Here is a 22,001-nt window from a genome sequence, read left to right on the forward strand (position 1 = left end):
TCTACCCCAAAAGTATTTCAAAGGAAAAGTTGGAGAAAATCAAATGCGTTTGTCTTAATATTTCAAAGCTTAGTTCGGTATTGTATTTTACAAAATTGTTAACCTCACTCTGGAAGCAGGACAGAAATCTGATAAATACCTCAGTGCCTGCTTACCTGTAGCCGTGAGGAAGCTACCCAGGACAGGGCGACTGAACACATGGGCTTTTACAAGTTGCTGCACTGTGTCAGGGTGGGTTTGTGAAGCGTCGGTCATTTCTGATGAATCCAGCTGAATTCTGAGGACCGTACTAGCACAGTGCTTTAGAAAGTCTCTTTGGATGTTGTTGATATAGCAGCTCAAACAGTGTAATGAGGAAACGCGAAAGCATAGAGGATTGGAGACAACTTCATTAGTAACTGGCTATAAGGTAAGAGATAGTGTCGGGAGCTAACTGTGGTAGGACATGATGAATGTTACTCACCAGGAATTATTACTGGCCCTCTGCTTCTGTGTTGGGTTTAGATGAAGGAATAGAGGTTTATATACAAGCACTTGTGAATAGGATGAGGCCACTCAGCCCCTTGAGACTGCCATACTGTTCATGATTGATCTTCTCTCTCAACATTGTTGTTTTTTCATAGAATCCCTACAGCGTGGAAACAGGCTCTTCAGCCCAACAAGTCCACACCGAACCTCAGAGCATCCCACACTGACCCATCCCATCTACACAGCCCTGAACACTACCATTTCGCCTGGCCAATCCACCCTAACCTGCACATCTTTGGACTGAGGGAGGAAACCCACGCAGACACAGGGAGAACGTGCAAACTCCACACAGACAGTCGCCTGAGGCTGGAATCGAACCTGTGTCCCTGTCACTGGGAGGCAGCAGTGCTAACCACTGAGCCACCATGCCGCCCTCACCCTCTCACCTTAACAGACACTAAATACAGAGGGAGCTAAACTGTGTAGCTAGAGTTACTGATGAAGCGGGGGATGAGGCTATGGCACGTGGAGATAAACTTGGTGAAGATAGAGGTATTTTCACTTTGTGTTGTTAAAGATAGACACCTCAGTGATGAGAAACTCCCAAGTTATGGCAGAGATGTGAGTGTCAGTGTCTGTGACAAGCTAGTGTACAGGTCCAGAGAGCCGAGAGAGAATGTGGAGAGAATGGGAGAAATGGGAAAGGTAGCAAGATAGTGTGACAGCCTTACATATTGGATGGATGTTTCCTGATGCAGAAAAGCTCTCTAATTCTAACTTCCAAATTCTCAGTGAGGAGCAGGGGAAGATTATCTCCAGGCTGTGCCTGGCACATTTTTAAACCTCCAAACAGATTAAAGGGGAAATAAAAGCAAAATACTGTGGACGCTGGAAATCTGTAATAAAAACTGAAATTGTTGGAGAAACTCAGCAGATCTGTCAACATCTGCAAAGAGAGAAATCAAGTTAATGCTTTCAGCCAAGTGACCCTTCTTCAGAATGGAAAGGAGCTGGAAACTGTTGGTTTTGTTGCTGCTGACGGAGGAGGGAGGAGGAGAGAGTGGAACAGACGATGAGGCTGCCCAAAGCAAAAAACAAAAGAGATATAAAGAACATGAGAACTAGGAGCAGGAGTAGGCCATCCGGCCGCTCGAGCCTCCCCTGCTATTTAATAAGATCACTGCTGATCTTTTTGAGACTCAGCTCCACTTACCCGCCCACTCACCATAACCCTTAATTCCTTTATTGTTCAAAAATTTATCTTGCCCTGCCTTAAACACATTTAGTGAGGTAGCTTCAACCGCTTCACTGGGCAGGGAATTCCACAGATTCACCACCCTTTGGGTGAAGAAGCTCATCCTGACCTCAAAGTCCTACATTTTGAGGTGATGCCCTCTAGTCCGAGTTTCACCTGCTAGCGGAAACAACCTCCCTGCCTCCACCTTATCTGTTCCCTTCATAATCTTATAAGTTTCTACAAGATCTCCCCTCATTCTTCTGAATTCCAATGAGTATAATCCCAGTCTACTCAGTCTCTCTTCATAACCCAACCCCCTCAATTCTGGAATCAACTGAGTGAATCTCCTCTGCACCCCCTCCAGTGCTAGTATATCTCTTCTCAAGTAAAGAGACCAAAACTGGACACAGTGCTCCAGGTGTGGCCTCACCAGGACCCTGTACAGCTGCAGTACAGCCTCCCTGTTTTTAAACTCCATCCCTCTAGCAATGGCAGATAAAATTCCATTTGCCTTTTTAATTACCTGCTGCGCCTGCAATCCTACTTTTAGCGATTCATGCACAAGGGCACCCAAGTCTCTCTGCACAGCAGCGTGCTGCAATTTTTTACCATTTAAAACATAGTCCATTTTCCTGTTATTCTTACCAAAATGGATGACCTCGCACTTATCAACATTGTATTCCATCTGCCAGACCTTTGTCCATTCACTTAGACTATCTATATCCCTCTGCAGACTTTCAGAGTCTTCTGCACACTTTGCTCTACCACTCACCTTAGTGTCATCTGCAAATTTGGACACACCCCACTCAGTCCCCAACTCCAAATCATTGATGTAAATTATAAAATAGGTGTAAATGTTAGATTGGAAAGAAGAAAACATGTTCGCTGTGCTGAGAGCTAAGCCAGTTACACACAGCCAGGGAAGATGGAGGATGTAAATAAAGTGAAGTACAGAGTTTATGCTGTGAAATACTTCACAGCCTCTAGGACTCAATATTGAGTTTAGTAACATAAGAGGACCTCTGTCCTGTATTTTCCATAACCCAACCTTCCTGTAGCGGTGTCTCATTTGTGTAATAATTGCTTTGCTGTTGGCAGACAGAACACATTTATTCCTTCCCAATTTAACATTTGCACCTATTTTACATCTGTTTCACTCCTTTACCACTGCCTTCATCTTTTGCTGTGGACGCCCCTCACCATCCACTAGCTGCTTCTCTCTCTCTGTCAGCACCTTGAAACCCACCACTTGCCAACTTCTTTCAGTTCTGAAGAAGAGTGACTGGACTTGAAATGTTAACTCAATTTCTCTCTGTACGGATGCTGCCAGACTTGCTGAATTTTTATAGCAATTTCAGATTAAAGGGCAATTTGTTGATAGGTTATGAGGCCCTCACCTGCAGCCCAGATGCTGAAACAACAGACTGATGATGGTGGTGTTTTTCTCTGATTTTAGGTGCAGTCCACAGCATTAGATGAGATGTTCCAGCAGGGAGAGGACTGTATCCAGCGCTACCACAAGGCACTGCTGCTAATGGAGGGTCTCTCCCAGATAATCACTGAGCAGGAAGATGTGGACAACATCAGCAAGTGTAAGAGTCATTAATTAAATCATTACATTCCAGGGAATAGGCTCAGAGAGCGGGCAAAGAGATAGCAGGTGGAATACAACGTGGGAAAGCGTGAGGTCACGCACTTTGGGAGGAAAAATAGAGGCTTGGAGTATTTTCAAAATGGGGGAAGACTTCGGAAATCTGAAGAAAGAAGGACTTAAGGATCCTCGTTCAGGATTCTCTTAAGGTTAACATGCAGGTTCAGTTTGCACTGTTGGGCGCTGTATCTAAGGAAGGATGTGCTGGAGTTGGAGGGGATCCAGAGGACGTTAACAAGAATGATCCTGGGAATGAAGGGTGTGTCCTATGAGAAGCGATTGAGGACTCTGGGTTTGTACTCAATCAGTTGAGACGGATGGGTTGGGTGCGGGTGGGGTGGGATCTGATTAAAACTTACAGAAGACTGAGAGACCTGGATAGAGTGGAGGTGGAGATGATGTTCCCACCAGTAGCAAAGGCTAGGACCTGAGGGCACAGCCTCAGAGTGAAGGGGTGATCCTTTAGAACTGAGATGAGGAGGAATTTCTTCAGCCAGAGGGTGGTGAATCTGTGGAACTCATTGTTACAGAGGGCTGTGGAGGACAAGTCATTGAGAGTTTGTAGGACAGAGATAGATAGGTTCTTGATGAGTAAAGGGGCCAAGGGTTACAGGAAGAAGGCAGGAGAATGGGTTGAAAAACATCTCAGCCATGATAGAATGGCCTAATTCTGACATGCTCTTCATGCTCCTATCAAAGCCCAGTGTAATTCTGAAAGCTCTAACAGAACACAGTTTTTGCATGACATAACTTTTACAAGTGAGATTATTTTATTTTCAACAATTTAGCACACAATTCTTGAGCAGGTCTTATGAGAGACATTTTAACCACAATCAATGAAAAATAGGTTAATTAAGCAAACATTCCAATTACATTTCACTCAGCTGCCTGCTCATAAACCTTTGCTTCAAGGTACTGTGGTGAGGACATACTCGGCGCATGATGAGCGCTCACAGTTACAGAAGTCTGTTACATCACCATCTGTTATAAACTCTCCCAGCCAATGCACAATTCAGCTACCTCATCACTGAACACCTCTGAGTTAAGTCAGTACTGTTACAACATATATAAACTAGCACTGCACATTCACATGGTCAGTGCTGAGGGAGTGCCGCACTGTCGGAGGGTCAGTGCTGAGGGAGTGGACACTGTCAGAGGGTCAGTGCTGAGGGAGCACCGCACTGTCACAGGGTCAGTGCCGAGGGAGCGCCGCACTGTCGGAGGGTCAGTGCTGAGGGAGCGCCGCACTGTCGGAGGGTCAGTGCTGAGGGAGCGCCGCACTGTCGGAAGATCAGTGCCGAGGGAGTGGGCACTGTCGGAGGGTCAGTGCCGAGGGAGCGCCGCACTGTCGGAGGGTCAGTGCTGAGGGAGCGCCGCACTGTCGGTGGGTCAGTGCCGAGGGAGCGCCGCACTGTCGGTGGGTCAGTGCCGAGGGAGTGCCGCACTGTCGGTGGGTCAGTGCTGAGGGAGCGCTGCACTGTCGGTGGGTCAGTGCCGAGGGAGCGCTGCACTGTCGGAGGGTCAGTGCCGAGGGAGCGCCGCACTGTCGGAGGGTCAGTGCTGAGGGAGTGGGCACTGTCGGAGGGTCAGTGCTGAGGGAGTGCCGCACTGTCGGAGGGTCAGTGCCGAGGGAGCGCCGCACTGTCAAAGGGTCAGTGCCGAGGGAGCGCCACACTGTCGGAGGGTCAGTACTCTCTGCCCCTGTTTATAGAGACCAGGGGACATATTTAAAAAACTGTATGCTTTTCTCACCACGCTTTCACCTTAAACGATTGACACACATATACACCAAGAGTCCTCTCCTCCCTTAACCACCTCCCACCCCCCACTTTGAAATTACACCTTCTCAGTTACGCTGTTTCCTTTGGTGAAAAGTAATCATTCTTCTCTGCATTGAATGCGCTCTGCTCCCTGCCTGCTAATCCCACTGACTTGTCAATAGGATTTTCAGGGAGAAAACACTTCCGAATTTACCAGGTCAGTCACAGTCATGAATGAAATGGTGCGGACTATCAGGACCGTATCCTAAGGAGTCCCAATCACTGAGTAACGTACATCAGATATGAACATATTAACTGATGGTTCAGTCCTTTAATCCTCCTGCAAGTAATGGAAGTTTGTCTTTGTCTGCCTTGTTTCTAGGTAAACAGAGCATCGAACGCAGACTGTCTGCATTGCAACCAGGACTGTGCGCATGATGCTACAAGCTTTAGCACTTTCCCTTGCCTTGGGTCTTGTAGTGTCTAGGCTATCCCAGATACCGGATCGGGAGAATCCCAGGCATCGCTGGAAGCAGCCTGGAGTTTCATTGTGGAACCCTGCGAACCGAGTGATTTACTGGGGACATGAGGTGAATACCTCCTGCTCCCACCCCCTCATCTCCCTCCTCTTTTTTGAACAGTGCCGTATCACAGGATCTCCTGCTCTGTTCCGTGGGATTTTCGAAGAGGATCCTGAAAAGCTCTTCATAAGGCACACGACTGAGGAGGAATGCATGCCATGGGAATCCTCTCTGACATTGCATTTGGGCTTAAATGAAGACTCTTCAGACTGAACCCTGTTGCCTGGTTGTTAAAAAGTAAACAGAAAGCAGTAGTTGATTGCTAAAGAAGAAGATTAAACACTTGCCCTGCAAAACATCAGTGAGAAATTTGCAGGCTGACTAAGCTGTTTGAACTTATTTGTTTTACATTGAATGCTGCCTTGAAGCACTTTCCTCACTTTTTTGTCTGAAGTGTTAATTGCGTGCGCACACACAGTCACACACACAAACACAGTCTCACACATACAGTCATACACACACACAAACACAGTCTCACACATACAGTCACACACACATACAAACACAGTCTCTCACACACAGTCACACACATACACAAACACAGTCTCACACACACAAACACAGTCACACACACAGTCTCTCACACACACACAAACACAGTCACACACACACACAGTGTCACTCACACAGTGAAACACACAGTCTCTCACACACAGACAGTCTCATACATACACACAGTCTCTCACAGACACAATCTCACACAGACACACACAGTCTCTCACAGACACAGTCTCTCCCACACAGTCTCACACAGACACACAGTCTCTCACACACACAGTCTCTCACAGACACAGTCTCACACAGATACACGCAGTCTCTCACACAGTCTCTCACAGACACACACAGTCTCACACAGACACACAGTCTCACACAGAGGCACAGTCTCTCACACACAGTCTCCAACACACAGTCAAACACACAGACACAGTCTCACTCACACACAGTGAAACAGACACACAGTCACTCTCACACACACAGTCTCACATGCAGACATACAGTCTCACACACACACAGTCTCACATGAATAATACCACCTCCCCACCTGCCCCCCCCCCCCCCCCACACTAGCCTGTAAGGTAGAGGTGCACTTTATATTAGCGTTACCTGTACATGGTTACGAACTTGAACCACGCAGTGGCCCAGGTAATGTTAGCACAGAAGGATGGAATGCAAAGTGAAGATCCAGTAGCCCTGTCTCCTTTCTCCCAGCCCTTTGGCCTTCCATGGACCCTGTCTGTTCATGTGTTGCACTATCTGAGAATCTCAGCACATCGTAGGTACCGCACAGTATGAGCTGAGAGAGAGAGTGTGTGTGTGTGTGTGTGTGTGTGTGTACGTGCCCATATCATTTTTCAGTTGAACTCTGCCTGGGAGACATTTCCACAGAGACTTTCACATACAAGCAACGACAACAAACAATTGCACCTGTAGATTGTTCCTGGTGGGTTTTTTGTGAGGTGATTGAGTGTGCACCCGAGTGCAAGATGGTGTGTGTGAATACTTCGCTTTGTTTCCATAAGTAAATGAAGTTCATGAGGATGAGAATGGTGAAGAGTTTGACTGGGAAAGTGTGTGTAAATAATCGAGTGTGTGCTGTTCCACACTGTAGCAAATTGTCACTTGAATGGAAAATGAATTCAAGGCTACTTCTGATTGACAGATTGTCAACCAATGATTTTCTTTTCTTCCTTCTATCTTGCATAAATACTTGAAAATTAGCCACTGTGTGTACACAAAAATATATATATATAGCAAAGATATCAATGCCACCAAACTTTTGACTTAACCCTGAATTGTGTCAGATAAATGTTCGCAGTTACTATTTATTGCTTCAAGCCAGTGAGGATTGCAAGCAACCTTGAGTGATTTACTGTACTCGAAACATCAACTATTTCCAAGACAATTGTTCTTTGGTTATTTCTTCGCTGTTGATGTGTAGTTTTTGTTTGACAAATTCCCCAAGAGCTTGATCCTCAGCTCTCGACTTGCTTTATTCAGGTTGGAACTGTTCAGAAGTGCGTTTTGTTATTCTGTAATGTTAAAAATGCTGGAAACATTTTCTTTTATGTCTCTATTTCTGTGTGTGCCGTAACCTTTTTTTTGTCTTGGACTTGTACAAAAACAGAACAGAATTAAATGAAACAGTTGGAAACATTTGACAGTTCTCCTCCCTGTGGATTTTGAAGAGAGTTCTGAGATTACTCAATTAGCTACTTGTGAGTGGAATGGACTGAGTTGTTATCAGCACTTTCTGTGCTCCAGTGTCTGTCTGCCCTGGGTCCAGATCTGTCAGATGAACTAATTCCCTTAGTGCGGTTTTTGCTCCTGCGCTGTGCCTTGGGGGCATTTTACTGTTTTACGTTGTTATATAAATGTTCTTTAATTTCGATGAAAGGTGATTGACCCAAAATGCTAATTCCGTTCCTCTCTCCGCAGGTACTGCCTGACCTGCTGAGTATTTCCAGCACTTAACTGGGGAGGTGATGACCCAGTGGTATTTTCCCTGGACTGTTAACACAGAGACTTGGATAATGTTCTGGGGACCTGGGTTTGGATCCCCCGAGGCAGATGGTGGCATTTGAATTGAATAAAGATCTGGAATTAAAGAGTCCAATGATGACCATGAATCCTTTGTCAATTGTCGGGGAAAACCCATCTGGTTCACCTAAAGTCCTTTAGGGAAGGAAACTACCATCCTTACCTGGTCTGGCCCACAAGTAACTCCAGACCCACAGCAATGTGGTTGACCCTGGACAATTAGGGATGGGCAATAAATGCTGCCTGGCCAGTGAGGCCCTCATCCTGTGAATGAATAAATGAAAACAAAAATCCGGCATCTGCAGTGTTTCTGGATAGTAAGCCTCGGCATCATTTTACAACTCAAGACAGCAAAATGCATCCAGAAATCTCGGTATTTTCACAGAGTCTGAGCTTTTACAGGGATGTTACAGGATTTAAACAACAGTCAGCTTTTAATTATTGATAAAGTTGTGAACTTCCTGTCCGCTCCAGGCAGTGAGGTGTTTTGAAAAACTTATTTTAATAGAAATGTTAGTTGCCCTTCAGCTCATTGATTACTTCATCTTTAATGAGTTTGCTGATCTGAAGCTAGTTAATCTTCAATAGGCTGGAGTATTTTCGGTGTGGGGTCATTTGACCCTGACTGTGTGGCAAGGCCATGTTTATCCCATTGAACTGATCAGTGTTCTGAGCACATTTATCAGTGCAGTAACTGGTAAGACCGCATTTTTGTGTGTACGTTTTTGTCATCGTTCCTTCCTTTAACTGTAAATGCACTGGGGATAGAATAGAATCCCTACAGCGTGGAAACAAGCCGTTTGGCCCAACAAGTCCACACCAAAGCTCGGAGCATCCCACCCACGCCCATTCCCCTGTAACCCATCTAATCTACACATCCCTGAACACTACGGGCAATTTAGCACGGCCGATCCACCCTAACCTGCACATCTTTGGACTGTGGGAGGAAACCGGAGCACCTGGAGGAAACCCACGCAGACACGAGAGAATGTACAAACTCTACACAGACTGTCACCCGAGGCTGGAATCGAACCGGGGGTCCCTGGTACTGTGACGCAGTGGTGCTAACCACTGAGCCACTGTGCCACAGGATTTAGCAGAATCCACCGGTTAGTTCCTACAAAACGTACAATGGGCGTCTGCTTAAACCCAGTCCATATTCTCTGAAATGAATAAAGATTCAAGAATGAGCTAGTTGAGGTATTTTAAAATGCTAAAAGGTGTTGGTCAGATACATAGAACATAGAAAACTACAGCGCAGTACAGGCCATTCTGCCCTCAATGTTGTACCGATCTGTGAAACCAGTCTGAAGCACATCTAACCTACACTATTCCATTATCATCCATATGTTTATCCAGTGACCATTTAAATGCCCTTAAACTTGGCGAGTCTGCTACTGTTGCAGGCAGGGCATTCCATTCCCTTACTACTCTCTGAGTAAAGAACCTATCTCTGACATCTGTCCTATATCTATCACCCCTCCATTTAAAGCTATGCCCCCTCGTGCTTGCCATCACCATCCGAGGAAAAAGGCTCTCCCTATCCACCCTATCTAATCCTCTGATCATCTTGTATGTCTCTATTGAGTCACCTCTTAACCTTCTTCTCTCTAATGAAAACAGCCTCATGGACACCAAGATCTCTCCGCTCATCCACACTACCAAGAATCTTACCATTAGCCCAGTACTCTGTATTCCTGTTACTCCTTCCACATTATGGGAAACCATTTCCCCTGGTATGTGAATTCAGAAAAAAGGGATGGGATTTTGTTCGGAATATGCCATGTCCATTTGCAACCAGACCTGCTCATCTGTGCTGACAAATTAACCTGACACTTTTCACAGGGATTTATACCGCTACTTAAAGGAAGCAAGCTCTCCCTGCGTTTCCGTGTCAACCTCAGCTCAGTCGCCTCATCACACTGCAAGGATTTGCAAGTTTCCACAAGAGAAGACAGTTTTTTTTAATTGCCATTAATCTTGGCTGGTGTCATTGGCAGGAGCCCGGCATCAGACAACACGGTTCGGTAGTGTCAGAGCACAGGCTGCACCTTCCTTAGATAACTTTGCCTGTGCGGAGATAAGTAGCTTCACGATTGAAAGCACTGGAAAGTAAATCATGGAACCTGACAGCAGAGGAGAGGCTGCTTGATCCATTATGACAATGCCTGTCTTTGAAAGAGCTTCACACAATACTTTGTACAAAAGTGTCAGCGTTAACTCAATGTAGCAATCTAGCCCCGAATCAGGACAGATTCAGGATTCAGTTCCACTTCAGGGCTATGGGCTTAAAATCGTACTTCACAAGCACAGTCCTGAGGTAAGGCTGCTCTGTTCAAGGTGTGCCTTTGGACGAAGCATTAAAACCACGGCCCCTGAATCCTCTCTCTCGGATAGATGTGGAGAACCCCATGGCACATTGTGAAGACCAAGGGAGTGTATCACTGTGTCCAGGTCAATATTTATCCTACTTGTGAAAGCCAGTCTGAGGGACAGACAGGATCACGGTTTAACGTCAATATCAGGATCACAGTTTAATGTCACTGACAGACAGACAGGATCACAGTTTAATGTCACAGACAGACAGGATCACGGTTTAATGTCACTGACAGACAGACAGGATCACAGTTTAATGTCACAGACAGAGTAAAATGTCAGACAGACAGACAGGATCACAGTTTAATGTCACTGACAGACAGACAGGATCACAGTTTAATGTGACAGACAGACAGATAGGATCACAGTTTAATGTGACAGACAGACAGACAGGATCACAGTTTAATGTCACTGACAGACAGACAGGATCACAGTTTAATGTGACAGACAGACAGATAGGATCACAGTTTAATGTCACAGATAGACAGACAGGATCACAGTTTAATGTGACAGACAGACAGACAGGATCACAGTTTAATGTCACTGACAGACAGACAGGATCACAGTTTAATGTGACAGACAGACAGATAGGATCACAGTTTAATGTCACAGATAGACAGACAGGATCACAGTTTAATGTGACAGTCAGACAGAATCACAGTTTAATGTGACAGACAGACAGACAGGATCACAGTTTAATGCCACAGACAGAGTAAAATGTCACACAGACAGACAGGATCACAGTTTAATGTCACTGACAGACAGACAGGATCACAGTTTAATGTGACAGACAGACAGATAGGATCACAGTTTAATGTGACAGACAGACAGACAGGATCACAGTTTAATGTCACTGACAGACAGGATCACAGTTTAATGTGACAGACAGACAGACAGGGTCACAGTTTAATGTCACTGACAGACAGACAGGATCACAGTTTAATGTGACAGACAGACAGATAGGATCACAGTTTAATGTCACAGATAGACAGACAGGATCACAGTTTAATGTGACAGACAGACAGAATCACAGTTTAATGTGACAGACAGACAGACAGGATCACAGTTTAATGTCACAGCAAAACAGCAAATGTTTACATCATCACCTCAGGGGACCTCCCACCCACAGCCTCCAACCTCATTGTTCCCCAACCCCGCACGGCCAGTTTCTATCTCCTTCCCAAAATCCACAAACCTGCCTGCCGTGGTCGACCCATCGTCTCAGCCTGCTCCTGCCCCGCCGAACTCATCTCCACCTATCTGGACTCCATTTTCTCTCCTTTGGTCCAGGAACTCCCCACCTACGTCCGTGACACCACCCACGCCCTCCACCTCCTCCAGGACTTCCAATTCCCTGGCCCCCAACACCTCATATTCACCATGGACGTCCAGTCCCTGTACACCTGCATTCCGCATGGAGATGGCCTCAAGGCCCTCCGCTTCTTCCTGTCCCGCAGGCCCGACCAGTCCCCCTCCACCGACACTCTCATCCGCCTAGCTGAACTCGTCCTCACACTCAACAACTTCTCTTTTGACTCCTCCCACTTCCTACAGACTAAGGGGGTGGCCATGGGCACCCGCATGGGCCCCAGCTATGCCTGCCTCTTTGTAGGTTACGTGGAACAGTCCCTCTTCCGCACCTACACAGGCCCCAAACCCCACCTCTTCCTCCGGTACATTGATGACTGTATCGGCGCCGCCTCTTGCTCCCCAGAGGAGCTCGAACAGTTCATCCACTTCACCAACGCCTTCCACCCCAACCTTCAGTTCACCTGGGCCATCTCCAGCACATCCCTCACCTTCCTGGGCCTCTCAGTCTCCATCTCAGGCAACCAGCTTGTAACTGATGTCCATTTCAAGCCCACCGACTCCCACAGCTACCTAGAATACACCTCCTCCCACCCACCCTCCTGCAAAAATTCCATCCCCTATTCCCAATTCCTCCGCCTCCGCCGCATCTGCTCCCACGATCAGACATTCCACTCCCGCACATCCCAGATGTCCAAGTTCTTTAAGGACCGCAACTTTCCCCCCACAGTGATCGAGAACGCCCTTGACCGCGTCTCCCGTATTTCCCGCAACACATCCCTCACACCCCGCCCCCGCCACAACCGCCCAAAGAGGATCCCCCTCGTTCTCACACACCACCCCACCAACCTCCGGATACAACGCATCATCCTCTGACACTTCCGCCATTTACAATCCGACCCCACCACCCAAGACATTTTTCCATCCCCTCCCCTGTCTGCTTTCCGGAGAGACCACTCTCTCCGTGACTCCCTTGTTCGCTCCACACTGCCCTCCAACCCCACCACACCCGGCACCTTCCCCTGCAACCGCAGGAAATGCTACACTTGTCCCCACACCTCCTCCCTCACCCCTATCCCAGGCCCCAGGATGACATTCCACATTAAGCAGAGGTTCACCTGCACATCTGCCAATGTGGTATACTGCATCCACTGTACCCGGTGCGGCTTCCTCTACATTGGGGAAACCAAGCGGAGACTTGGGGACCACTTTGCAGAACACCTCCGCTCAGTTCGCAACAAACAACTGCACCTCCCAGTTGCAAACCATTTCCACTCCCCCTCCCATTCTCTAGATGACATGTCCATCATGGGCCTCCTGCACTGCCACAATGATGCCACCCGAAGGTTGCAGGAACAGCAACTCATATTCCGCCTGGGAACCCTGCAGCCATATGGTATCAACGTGGACTTCACCAGTTTCAAAATCTCCCCTTCCCCCACTGCATCCCTAAACCAGCCCAGTTCGTCCCCTCCCCCCACTGCACCACACAACCAGCCCAGCTCTTCCCCCCCACCCACTGCATCCCAAAACCAGTCCAACCTGTCTCTGCCTCCCTAACCGGCTCTTCCTCTCACCCATCCCTTCCTCCCACCCCAAGCCGCACCCCCAGCTACCTACTAACCTCATCCCACCTCCTTGACCTGTCCGTCTTCCCTGGACTGACCTATCCCCTCCCTACCTCCCCACCTACACTCTCTCCACCTATCTTCTTTACTCTCCATCTTCGGTCCGCCTCCCCCTCTCTCCCTATTTATTCCAGTTCCCTCTCCCCATCCCCCTCTCTGATGAGGGGTCTAGGCCCGAAACGTCAGCTTTTGTGCTCCTGAGATGCTGCTTGGCCTGCTGTGTTCATCCAGCCTCACATTTTATTATCTTGGAATTCTCCAGCATCTGCAGTTCCCATTATCTCGAATGTTTACATCATTCTCATTCTAATGAAGCCAAGAGATCCCAAAGTGTGTCACAGAGATGCTCACCCGACAAAATTTGACATCTAGCCACACATTTTAGGGCAGGTGACTAAAAGTTTGCTCAAAGAGTAATTTTATACAGAGGTTTTTACATAGGGGAGACAAGCCAAGAGTTTTTGAAAGTGTTCCCAAGCAGAAGGCCAGGCAGCAGTAGATGCAGTGACACTGCCATGCGAAATGAGGCCGAGCGAAGAGAACAGCAGTAGAAATTGTCATGAGAAAGACAGCACCTCCAGCAGTGCAGCATCCAGCAAATGGTTCCCTCAAACTTCACCCTGCTGTCTCTCCAAGTGCGGAGACTTTCACCATCAGGTTAGATGGTGTTGGCATTGTGGTTAATTCGATGACTGGATGACCGTGGGAAATATGTTCAACGTTATTTGTAGCTAAGGTTGTGCTGTGGCTCTAACGCCTGCCAGAGGAAAGGTTTCGTGTGTTGGCACCAATACAGGGTTAGGTTTTGCTGATGGTATTGTACCCAGTATAAGCTGCTGCTGGCGACTCCAGGCAGAGGGGTGGAAGTCAGGGATGATTACAGATGAGGAGTCCTCTTGGAATGAGTTAGCCACCCTGTTCCTCTCTCCACAGCCATTGTCAGACCGGCTCAGCGATTCTTTCGCTTTCTGTTTCTGCCCATTAACTCATTCTGCAAAGCAGCTTCTCCAGGTACACAATAGCTCAACACATCGCTCACCTTCAGTTTACAACAACAACTACAACCTACATTTCTGCAGCACCATGAATATAAAACAGAAGACATATAAAAGAAAAACAATTCACAGGGTGTGGAGCTCACAGGCAAGGCCAGCATTTGTTGCCCATCCTTGACTGCCCTTGAATTGAATAGCTCTCTGGGCCAATGCAGAGGGCAGTTAAGAGTCAACCACATTGCTGTGGGCCTGGAGTCACATGTAGGCCCAGAGCAGGTAGAGATGGCAGTTTCCTTCTCTAAAAGGCATTTATGAACCACACATGATTACTACAATCCAGCAGTTTTGATAACGCCAATATGAAGACTAGGTTTGTATTTCCAGATTGATTTATTTAATTGCATGTAAATTCCACAGCAACAGATGTCTACAAGCCTCTGTGCTTCTATTTCTATAAAACAACCACAACATTACCAGAACCTCAGATAACAAAGTGTGGGGCTGGATGAACACAGCAGGCCAAGCAGCATCTCAGGAGCACAAAAGCTGACGTTTCGGGCCGAAACCCAATGGTCTCGGCCCGAAATGTCACTTTTTGTGCTCCTGAGATGCTGCTTGGCCTGCTGTGTTCATCCAGCTTCACACTTTGTTATCTTGGATTCTCCAGCATCGGCAGTTCCCATTATCTCTGACCTGGCAGAACCTCCTTCACATTATGGTATCAAACATTACGGTAATGCTGAGCCACATCAGGACATTAGGACAAGTGAGAGGTTAACTTTAAGCAGCTTGAGGGAGGTGAGGGTTACTCAGAGGATTCCAGAGGTGTAGCCTGTGTAGTTGAAGGAATGACACCAATGGTCAAGCAAAATAAACGGGGGTAGGTTTACACTAAAAACCAAAACTGGAGGAGTGTAAGGATCACAGAGGGTCGTGCAGGGGCAAGTGCCTTTACATTTTACTGACTCTACTGGGTCTCGCTCTTGGGTTTTCCCATTGGGCCTGTGCTGTGGTTGGAAATGGCTGTAGCCTACACTACATGTCAAAGGCCTGTGCCCAGTCCACCCAGTATGCAAGCCACTGCTTCACCTCTCACAACTGCCCCTTCTTACAGCTCCTGCTGTCCACTCAGGTCTTATTTTCTTCAGGCCCTGCCATGCACCAATTCCAATTGGTCTGGTGCAGCCAAATAGGAATGCTGTCACAATATTCCCTCGGGATTTGTGGGGTTTTGCAGAGTTAGAGATCCTGCTCTTTGGAACAACTCCAGGAGCTCCCTCTGATCACCCCTTCCTCCAACCCTCAACCCCATTCAGCCCTCCCAATGCCTATCTCCACCCATCCTCACCTCCATCCTGGGACCCAGCTTCAATTCCAGCCTCAGGTGACTGTCTGTGTGGAGTTTGCACGTTCTCCCCGTGTCTGCGTGGATTTCCTCCGGGTGCTCCGGTTTCCTCCCACAGTCCAAAGATGTGCAGATTAGGGTGGATTGACCATGGGAAATTGCTCGTAGTGTTCAGGGATGTGTAGATTAGGTCGGTTGTAGGGGGATGGGTCTGGGTGGGATGCTCTGAGGGTCAGTGTGGGCTTGTTGGGCCAATGGGCCTGGTTTGACACTAGGGATTCTGTGATCCCACAGGTAATGTCACTGGGCTAATAGAGCAGAACATCAGGAGGTGGCAAAATGTGAATTCAATAAAAATCTGCAATTTTAAAAAGAATTAGAGTAATGCTGACCATGTTACTATCATCAGTCTCAAGCAATGATTAACTGATGTACGGCCAGCTTGCAAATTACAATTATTCTTCCAAAAGGCTGCTGTCTTCTGATACAGTACATTGTGAGCCTGGATCAGATGACTGTGGAACTCTTATCCAGCTGAGCTTGATCCATCGGGACATCTTTTCATGCAGACAGCTGCCTGGGATAGGCGGGTCACTGGAACTCTGTGCAAAGTCTGCTCCATCTGCAGTCACGCTGCCAGCGAACACAGTAAATTGTGGCACAGTGGCTCTAAGTTCTTAGGGTAGATTTGTAGCTCAGGTCGTGGACGTCGTGGTTGGTTGGCTTGCCGAGCTGGTTCAATGTTCCCTGCAGACGTTTCACTAGCGCAGCTACCTCACAGCACCAGTGACTTGGGTTCGATTCCAGCATCAGGCATCAGAGTGTGTGAGAAGTTTGCACATTCTCCCCGTGTCTGTGCAGGTTTCCTCTGGGTGCTCCGGTTTCCCCTCACAGATGCAAAGGTGTGCAGGTTAGGGCAGACTGGCCGTGCTAAATTGTCCCATAGTGCGCGGGTTAGTTGGATTTGCCATGAGGGAATGCAGGATTACAGGGCTAGGGTGGGTCTGGGTGGGCTGCCCTTCAGAGGGCCACTATGGACCAGATGGGGTGAATGGTCTGCTTCTGGTATGGATAAACAGGTAGTTGCTATTTTCACCAGTCCATCACATACCCCGTCTGATCACATAGATATTGCTCTGGGTGAGGCACTGCCATGTACTGTCCATGCTGTGTATTTGGACTGAAGCACAGCAACAATACAGAGGTGAGAGAAAAGCAGATGTCAAGGTTAAAGTTTACTCCTCTGTGGGATTTGGGCATCACTGGCGTTGCCCATCATTACCTTCCCAGCGGGCAGTTGGGACATAAAATCCTTAAGAAGGCATATGACATGCTTCCTGTTTCTGGCTGAGGTTGAGAGTTTAAGGGAGGTGATGCTGGGACTATATAAAACATCAGTTCGGCCACATCTGGAGCATCGTGTGCAGTTCTGGAATCCACGTGAAAGGGAGGGATGTGATAGCATTGGGGAGGGTGCAGAGGGAGATTTACTGGGATGTTACCTGTGTTGGAGAGTTTTAGTTATGAAGAGAGATTGGACAGACTGGGATTGTTTTCCTTGGGGCAGAGGGGCCTGAGGGGGGACATGACTGAGATGTTTGTCATTTTTGTAAATGACCTGGATGAGGGCGTAGAAGGATGGGTTAGTAAATTTGCAGACGACACTAAGGTCGGTGGAGTTGTGGATAGTGACAAAGGATGCTGTAGGTTGCAGAGAGACATAGATAAGCTGCAGAGCTGGGCTGAGAGGTGGCAAATGGAGTTTAATGCAGACAAGTGTGAGGTGATGCACTTTGGTAGGAGCAACCGGAATGCAAAGTACTGGGCTAATGGTAAGATTCTTAGCAGTATAGATGAGCAGAGAGATCTCAGTGTCCATGTACACAGATCCTTGAAAGTTGCCACCCAGGTTGACAGGGCTGTTAAGAAGGCATACAGTGTTTTAGCTTTTATTAATAGAGGGATCGAGTTCCAGAACCAAGAAGTTATGCTGGAGCTGTACAAAACTCTGGTGCGGCAGCACTTGGAGTATTGTGTACAATTCTGGTCACCGCATTATAAGAAGGATGTGGAAGCTTTGGAAAGGGGGCAGAGGAGATTTACTAGGATGTTGCCTGGTATGGAGGGAAGGTCTTACGAGGAAAGGCTGAGGGACTTGAGGCTGTTTTCATTCGAGAGAAGAAGGTTGAGAGGTGACTTAATTGAAACATATAAAGTAATCAGAGGATTAGATAGGGTGGATAGGGAAAGCCTTTTTCCTCGGATGGTGACGGCGAGCACGAGGGGGCATAGCTTTAAATTGAGGGGTGAAAGATATAGGACAGATGTCAGAGGTAGTTTCTTTACTCAGAGAGTAGTAAGGGAATGGAACGCTTTGCTTGCAATGGTAGTAGATTCGCCAACTTTAGGTACATTTAAGTCGTCATTGGACAAGCATATGGACGTACATGGAATAGTGTAGGTTAGATGGGCTTGAGATCGGTACGACAGGTCGGCACAACATTGAGGGCCGAAGGGCCTGTACTGTGCTGTAATGTTCTATGTTCTATGCATAAAATGATGAGGGGCATAGACAAGGCAGACAGGAAGAAGCTTATCCCCATGATGGATGGATCAGTGGGCAGTGGGTAGAGATTTAAAGGAAGGGAAAGAAAGTTTAGTTGAGTTGTGAGGAAATTTTCTTCCACACAGAGGATGGTAGGAACCTGGAACTCACTGTGTGTAGGGGAGGGAGGAGCAGAAATTCTCATAGCCTTTAAGTTGTATCTTGATGTGCATTTGTAATGCCAAAGCATTGAAGGCAACGTGCCAAGCGCTGGGAAATGGGATTCAAATAGTTATGTGGCTGGTGCTGACTTGATGGGCCGAACAGCCTTTATCTGTACAATAGATCCGTATGACCCAACCACATTGCTGTGGGTCTGGAGTCACATGTAGGCCAGACCAGGTAAGGATGGCAGTTTCCTTCCTTAAGGGACATTAGTGAACCAGATGGGTTTTTATAAGTTGATGATAGTTTTGTGAAACTGCTTTGCAATTATAAATTTTATTAATCTCATTCCAGTTCTACCAATTGCTGGAGTGGGATTTGAACCCAGGGTTTTAGCCTGGGCCTCCAGATCACTAGGCCTATATTAAAACTCCCTGTTGTCACAGCAGGGACAGTGGTACCAGAGGTAGGCATGAAGAGAATCTGACTCAGCAGAGAGAGTAATTGGTCACTGGGTTTTAAGTTGATCACTGGGACAAAGGGAGTTAGTGTGGCTCCAACGAGATGGGAGTGATTGTATCTGACTGGATAAATAAATGGAGATGAGATGATTGTTTTTCATGCAGAAGTTTATTGGAGCAAGGGCACTTTGCCAGAAATGGCTATTAATGCTGAAGCAGTGATGTTATTGTGAAATGAGTTGGATAAATATTGAAAAGGAGGATTGGAATACAACAACTCCCCCTCTCTTCCCCTTTTGCTGTCAGTTCAATAGCTCTCAAATTAGGCATTTTCAAAAGGCCGATAGTCAAAGTGTGATTTTTTCCACGTGATGGTAAGAATGCAAGATTTGCTTACACCAAGTCTGAGCTGAAGAGGAAATCTCCAAATCGCGAGCAATCACTTCATCAGTGATTCTCACAGATTAATAATGTACACTCTCCAAACTTCGGAACTTACCCGAGTCTGGCATGATACACAGTGATTTGAGTGAACATGTTGAGAATTCACTGTAAGAAGGAATTCACAATGAAAATTTTGAGCACCCTATTTTAGAAGGATAGAAACTGCAAAGAAGATTTCCCAAGGAAGAGGGACTTCAGTTCCCGCGGAGGGAATAGAGAGATTGCAATCATTCTCCTGAGAGCAGTGAGGCTGATACGGAGTGTAACACAGAGTTCAAAATTATGAAGCGTTCCTGTATGAGGGTACAGGTTAGATGCTGAGAGATTGTTTCTCCTTATGGGAGGGTCTAGGACCAGAGGATAAGGGGGTTGCCCTTTTAGAACAGAGCTGAGCTTGATGTTTCTTTTCTCTCAGAGGGTAGTGAATCCATGGAATTCAGCTCTTGAGGTTGTGTCATTAAATGCATGGAAGGCTGAGATAGCTTTTTAATCAGGAACGGAATCAAAGGGTTATGGGGAAAAGGCAGGAGTTATCAGATCAGCCAAGATATCACTGGGTTCAATGGGCCGAATGGCCTACTTTTGCTGCCGTGTCTGATGGTCTTTTCTAAATACAGAGGAACTATCTCCAATGACAGGAGAGGCCAGAGAAATGCAATTTGAAAATAATTAACACAGGAAAGGCATTGAGAGGAATTGTTTTAGCACGGTGAGTCACTGTCATCTGGAATGTGCTTTCTCTGAAAGTGCAGTGGAAACAGATGGAAGACAAAAGTTCATGGGAAAGAGTTACAGAGCTCTGAAAGAAAAACAGGGGTGTGGGACTAATTAGAGAGAGAACTGGAGTGTTAAAAATACCAGGGATTATCTATCTGAGGTGGATAAATAATCTAGGATATAGATTAGCTGTGATCTAACACAATGATAAAATGAGCTCAATGGGTTGACCGATTATTAAGCTGGAGAGGGTTCAGAAGTGATTGATCAGGATGTTGCTGAGTATGGAAGGTTTGAGTTAAAAAAAAACCAGGCTGGGTAGGCTGGGACTTTTTGCCATTGGAGCATAGGAGGTCGAGAGGCGATCTTATAGAGGGAGATAAAATAATGAGGGATATAGATAGAGTTGATGATCGATGTCTTTTCCTTAGGATGGGGGATTTCAAAACTAGGGGGCACATTTTTAAGGTGAGAGGGGAGAGATTTAGCAAAGATATGAGGGGCAAATTTTTTGCACAGTGGATGGTTCGCTTGTGGAATGAACTTCCTGCGGAAGTGGTGGTTGTGGGTAGAATTACAACAGTAAAAAGGCATTTGGACAGGTAACTGAATAGGAAAGGTTTGGAGGGATATGGGCCAGGAGCAGGCAGGTGGGAGTAAATAGTATCAGTGATAATGGGAACTGCAGATGCTGGAGAATCCAAGATAACAAAGTGTGGAGCTGGATGAACACAGCAGGCCAAGCAGCATCTCAGGAGCACAAAAGCTGATGTTTTGGGCCTAGACCCTTCATCAGAGAGGGGGATGGGGGGAGGGTTCTGGAATAAATAGGGAGAGAGGGGGAGGCGGACCGAAGATGGAGAGAAAAGAAGATAGGTGGAAAGGAGAGTATAGGTGGGGAGGTAGGGAGGGGATTGGTCAGTCCAGGGAAGACGGACAGGTCAAGGAGGTGGGATGAGGTTAGTAGGTAGGAGATGGGGGTGCGGCTTGGGGTGGGAGGAAGGGATGGGTGAGAGGAAGAACAGGTTAGGGAGGTGGAGACAGGTTGGACTGGTTTTGGGATGCAGTGGGTGGAGGGGAAGAGCTGGGCTGGTTGTGTGGTACAGTGGGGGAAGGGGACGAACTGGGCTGGTTTAGGGATGCAGTTGGGGAAGGGGAGATTTTGAAACTGGTGAAGTCCACATTGATACCATTAGGCTGCAGGGTTCCCAGGCGGAATATGAGTTGCTGTTCCTGCAACCTTCGGGTGGCATCATTGTGGCACTGCAGGAGGCCCATGATGGACATGTCATCTAGAGAATGGGAGGGGGGAGTGGAAATGGTTTGCGACTGGGAGGTGCAGTAGTTTGTTGCGAACTGAGCAGAGGTGTTCCGCAAAGCGGTCATTTAGTTTGGCATTATGGTGGGCATGGACTGGCTGGGCCGAAGGGTCTGTTACCATGCTGCGTGACTCTATGACATCTTCCTATTCCTTCATCCATTGCCAGGATATAGGTATCATTGGCTGGGTCAGCATTTATTGCCCCCTCCCTCGCTGAAGAGCTGCCTTCTTAACCCATCCCTTCTTGGCCCATGTACAATCAGTAGTTACACAATGTCATTACCCCGGGAGGGTGTTTGAAAATGGTTAGCATTCTCATTTGGTTTGTCACTTGATCCTGTGATTTACAAGCCCTAGGAGATAAATCGGCATAATAAATTCCCAATTATTTCACATGCACATTCATGAGAAGCTCCTTCGCAAGGGTAGAATAATACACGAACTTCAGGCAGACTCGTCAT

At 47.1% G+C, this 22,001-nt stretch overlaps 1 protein-coding gene across 3 annotated transcripts in view; it reads left to right on the forward strand.

Annotated features, from left to right (window-relative positions):
- Positions 1-7,853, forward strand: part of ulk1b (unc-51 like autophagy activating kinase 1) — a 104,021-nt gene extending 96,168 nt beyond the window's left edge. For all 3 annotated transcript variants that reach the window (XM_059654889.1, XM_059654890.1, XM_059654891.1), the window contains exons 27-28: positions 3,162-3,297; positions 5,499-7,853. In XM_059654889.1, the coding sequence (XP_059510872.1) occupies positions 3,162-3,297; positions 5,499-5,554 (192 nt within the window). In that variant the 3' untranslated portion in view covers positions 5,555-7,853. The remainder of the gene's footprint in view (positions 1-3,161; positions 3,298-5,498) is intronic.
- The last annotated feature ends 14,148 nt before the right edge of the window (positions 7,854-22,001 follow it).

Source organism: Stegostoma tigrinum, chromosome 26, assembly GCF_030684315.1.
Source record: "Stegostoma tigrinum isolate sSteTig4 chromosome 26, sSteTig4.hap1, whole genome shotgun sequence".
NCBI lineage: Eukaryota > Metazoa > Chordata > Chondrichthyes > Orectolobiformes > Stegostomatidae > Stegostoma > Stegostoma tigrinum.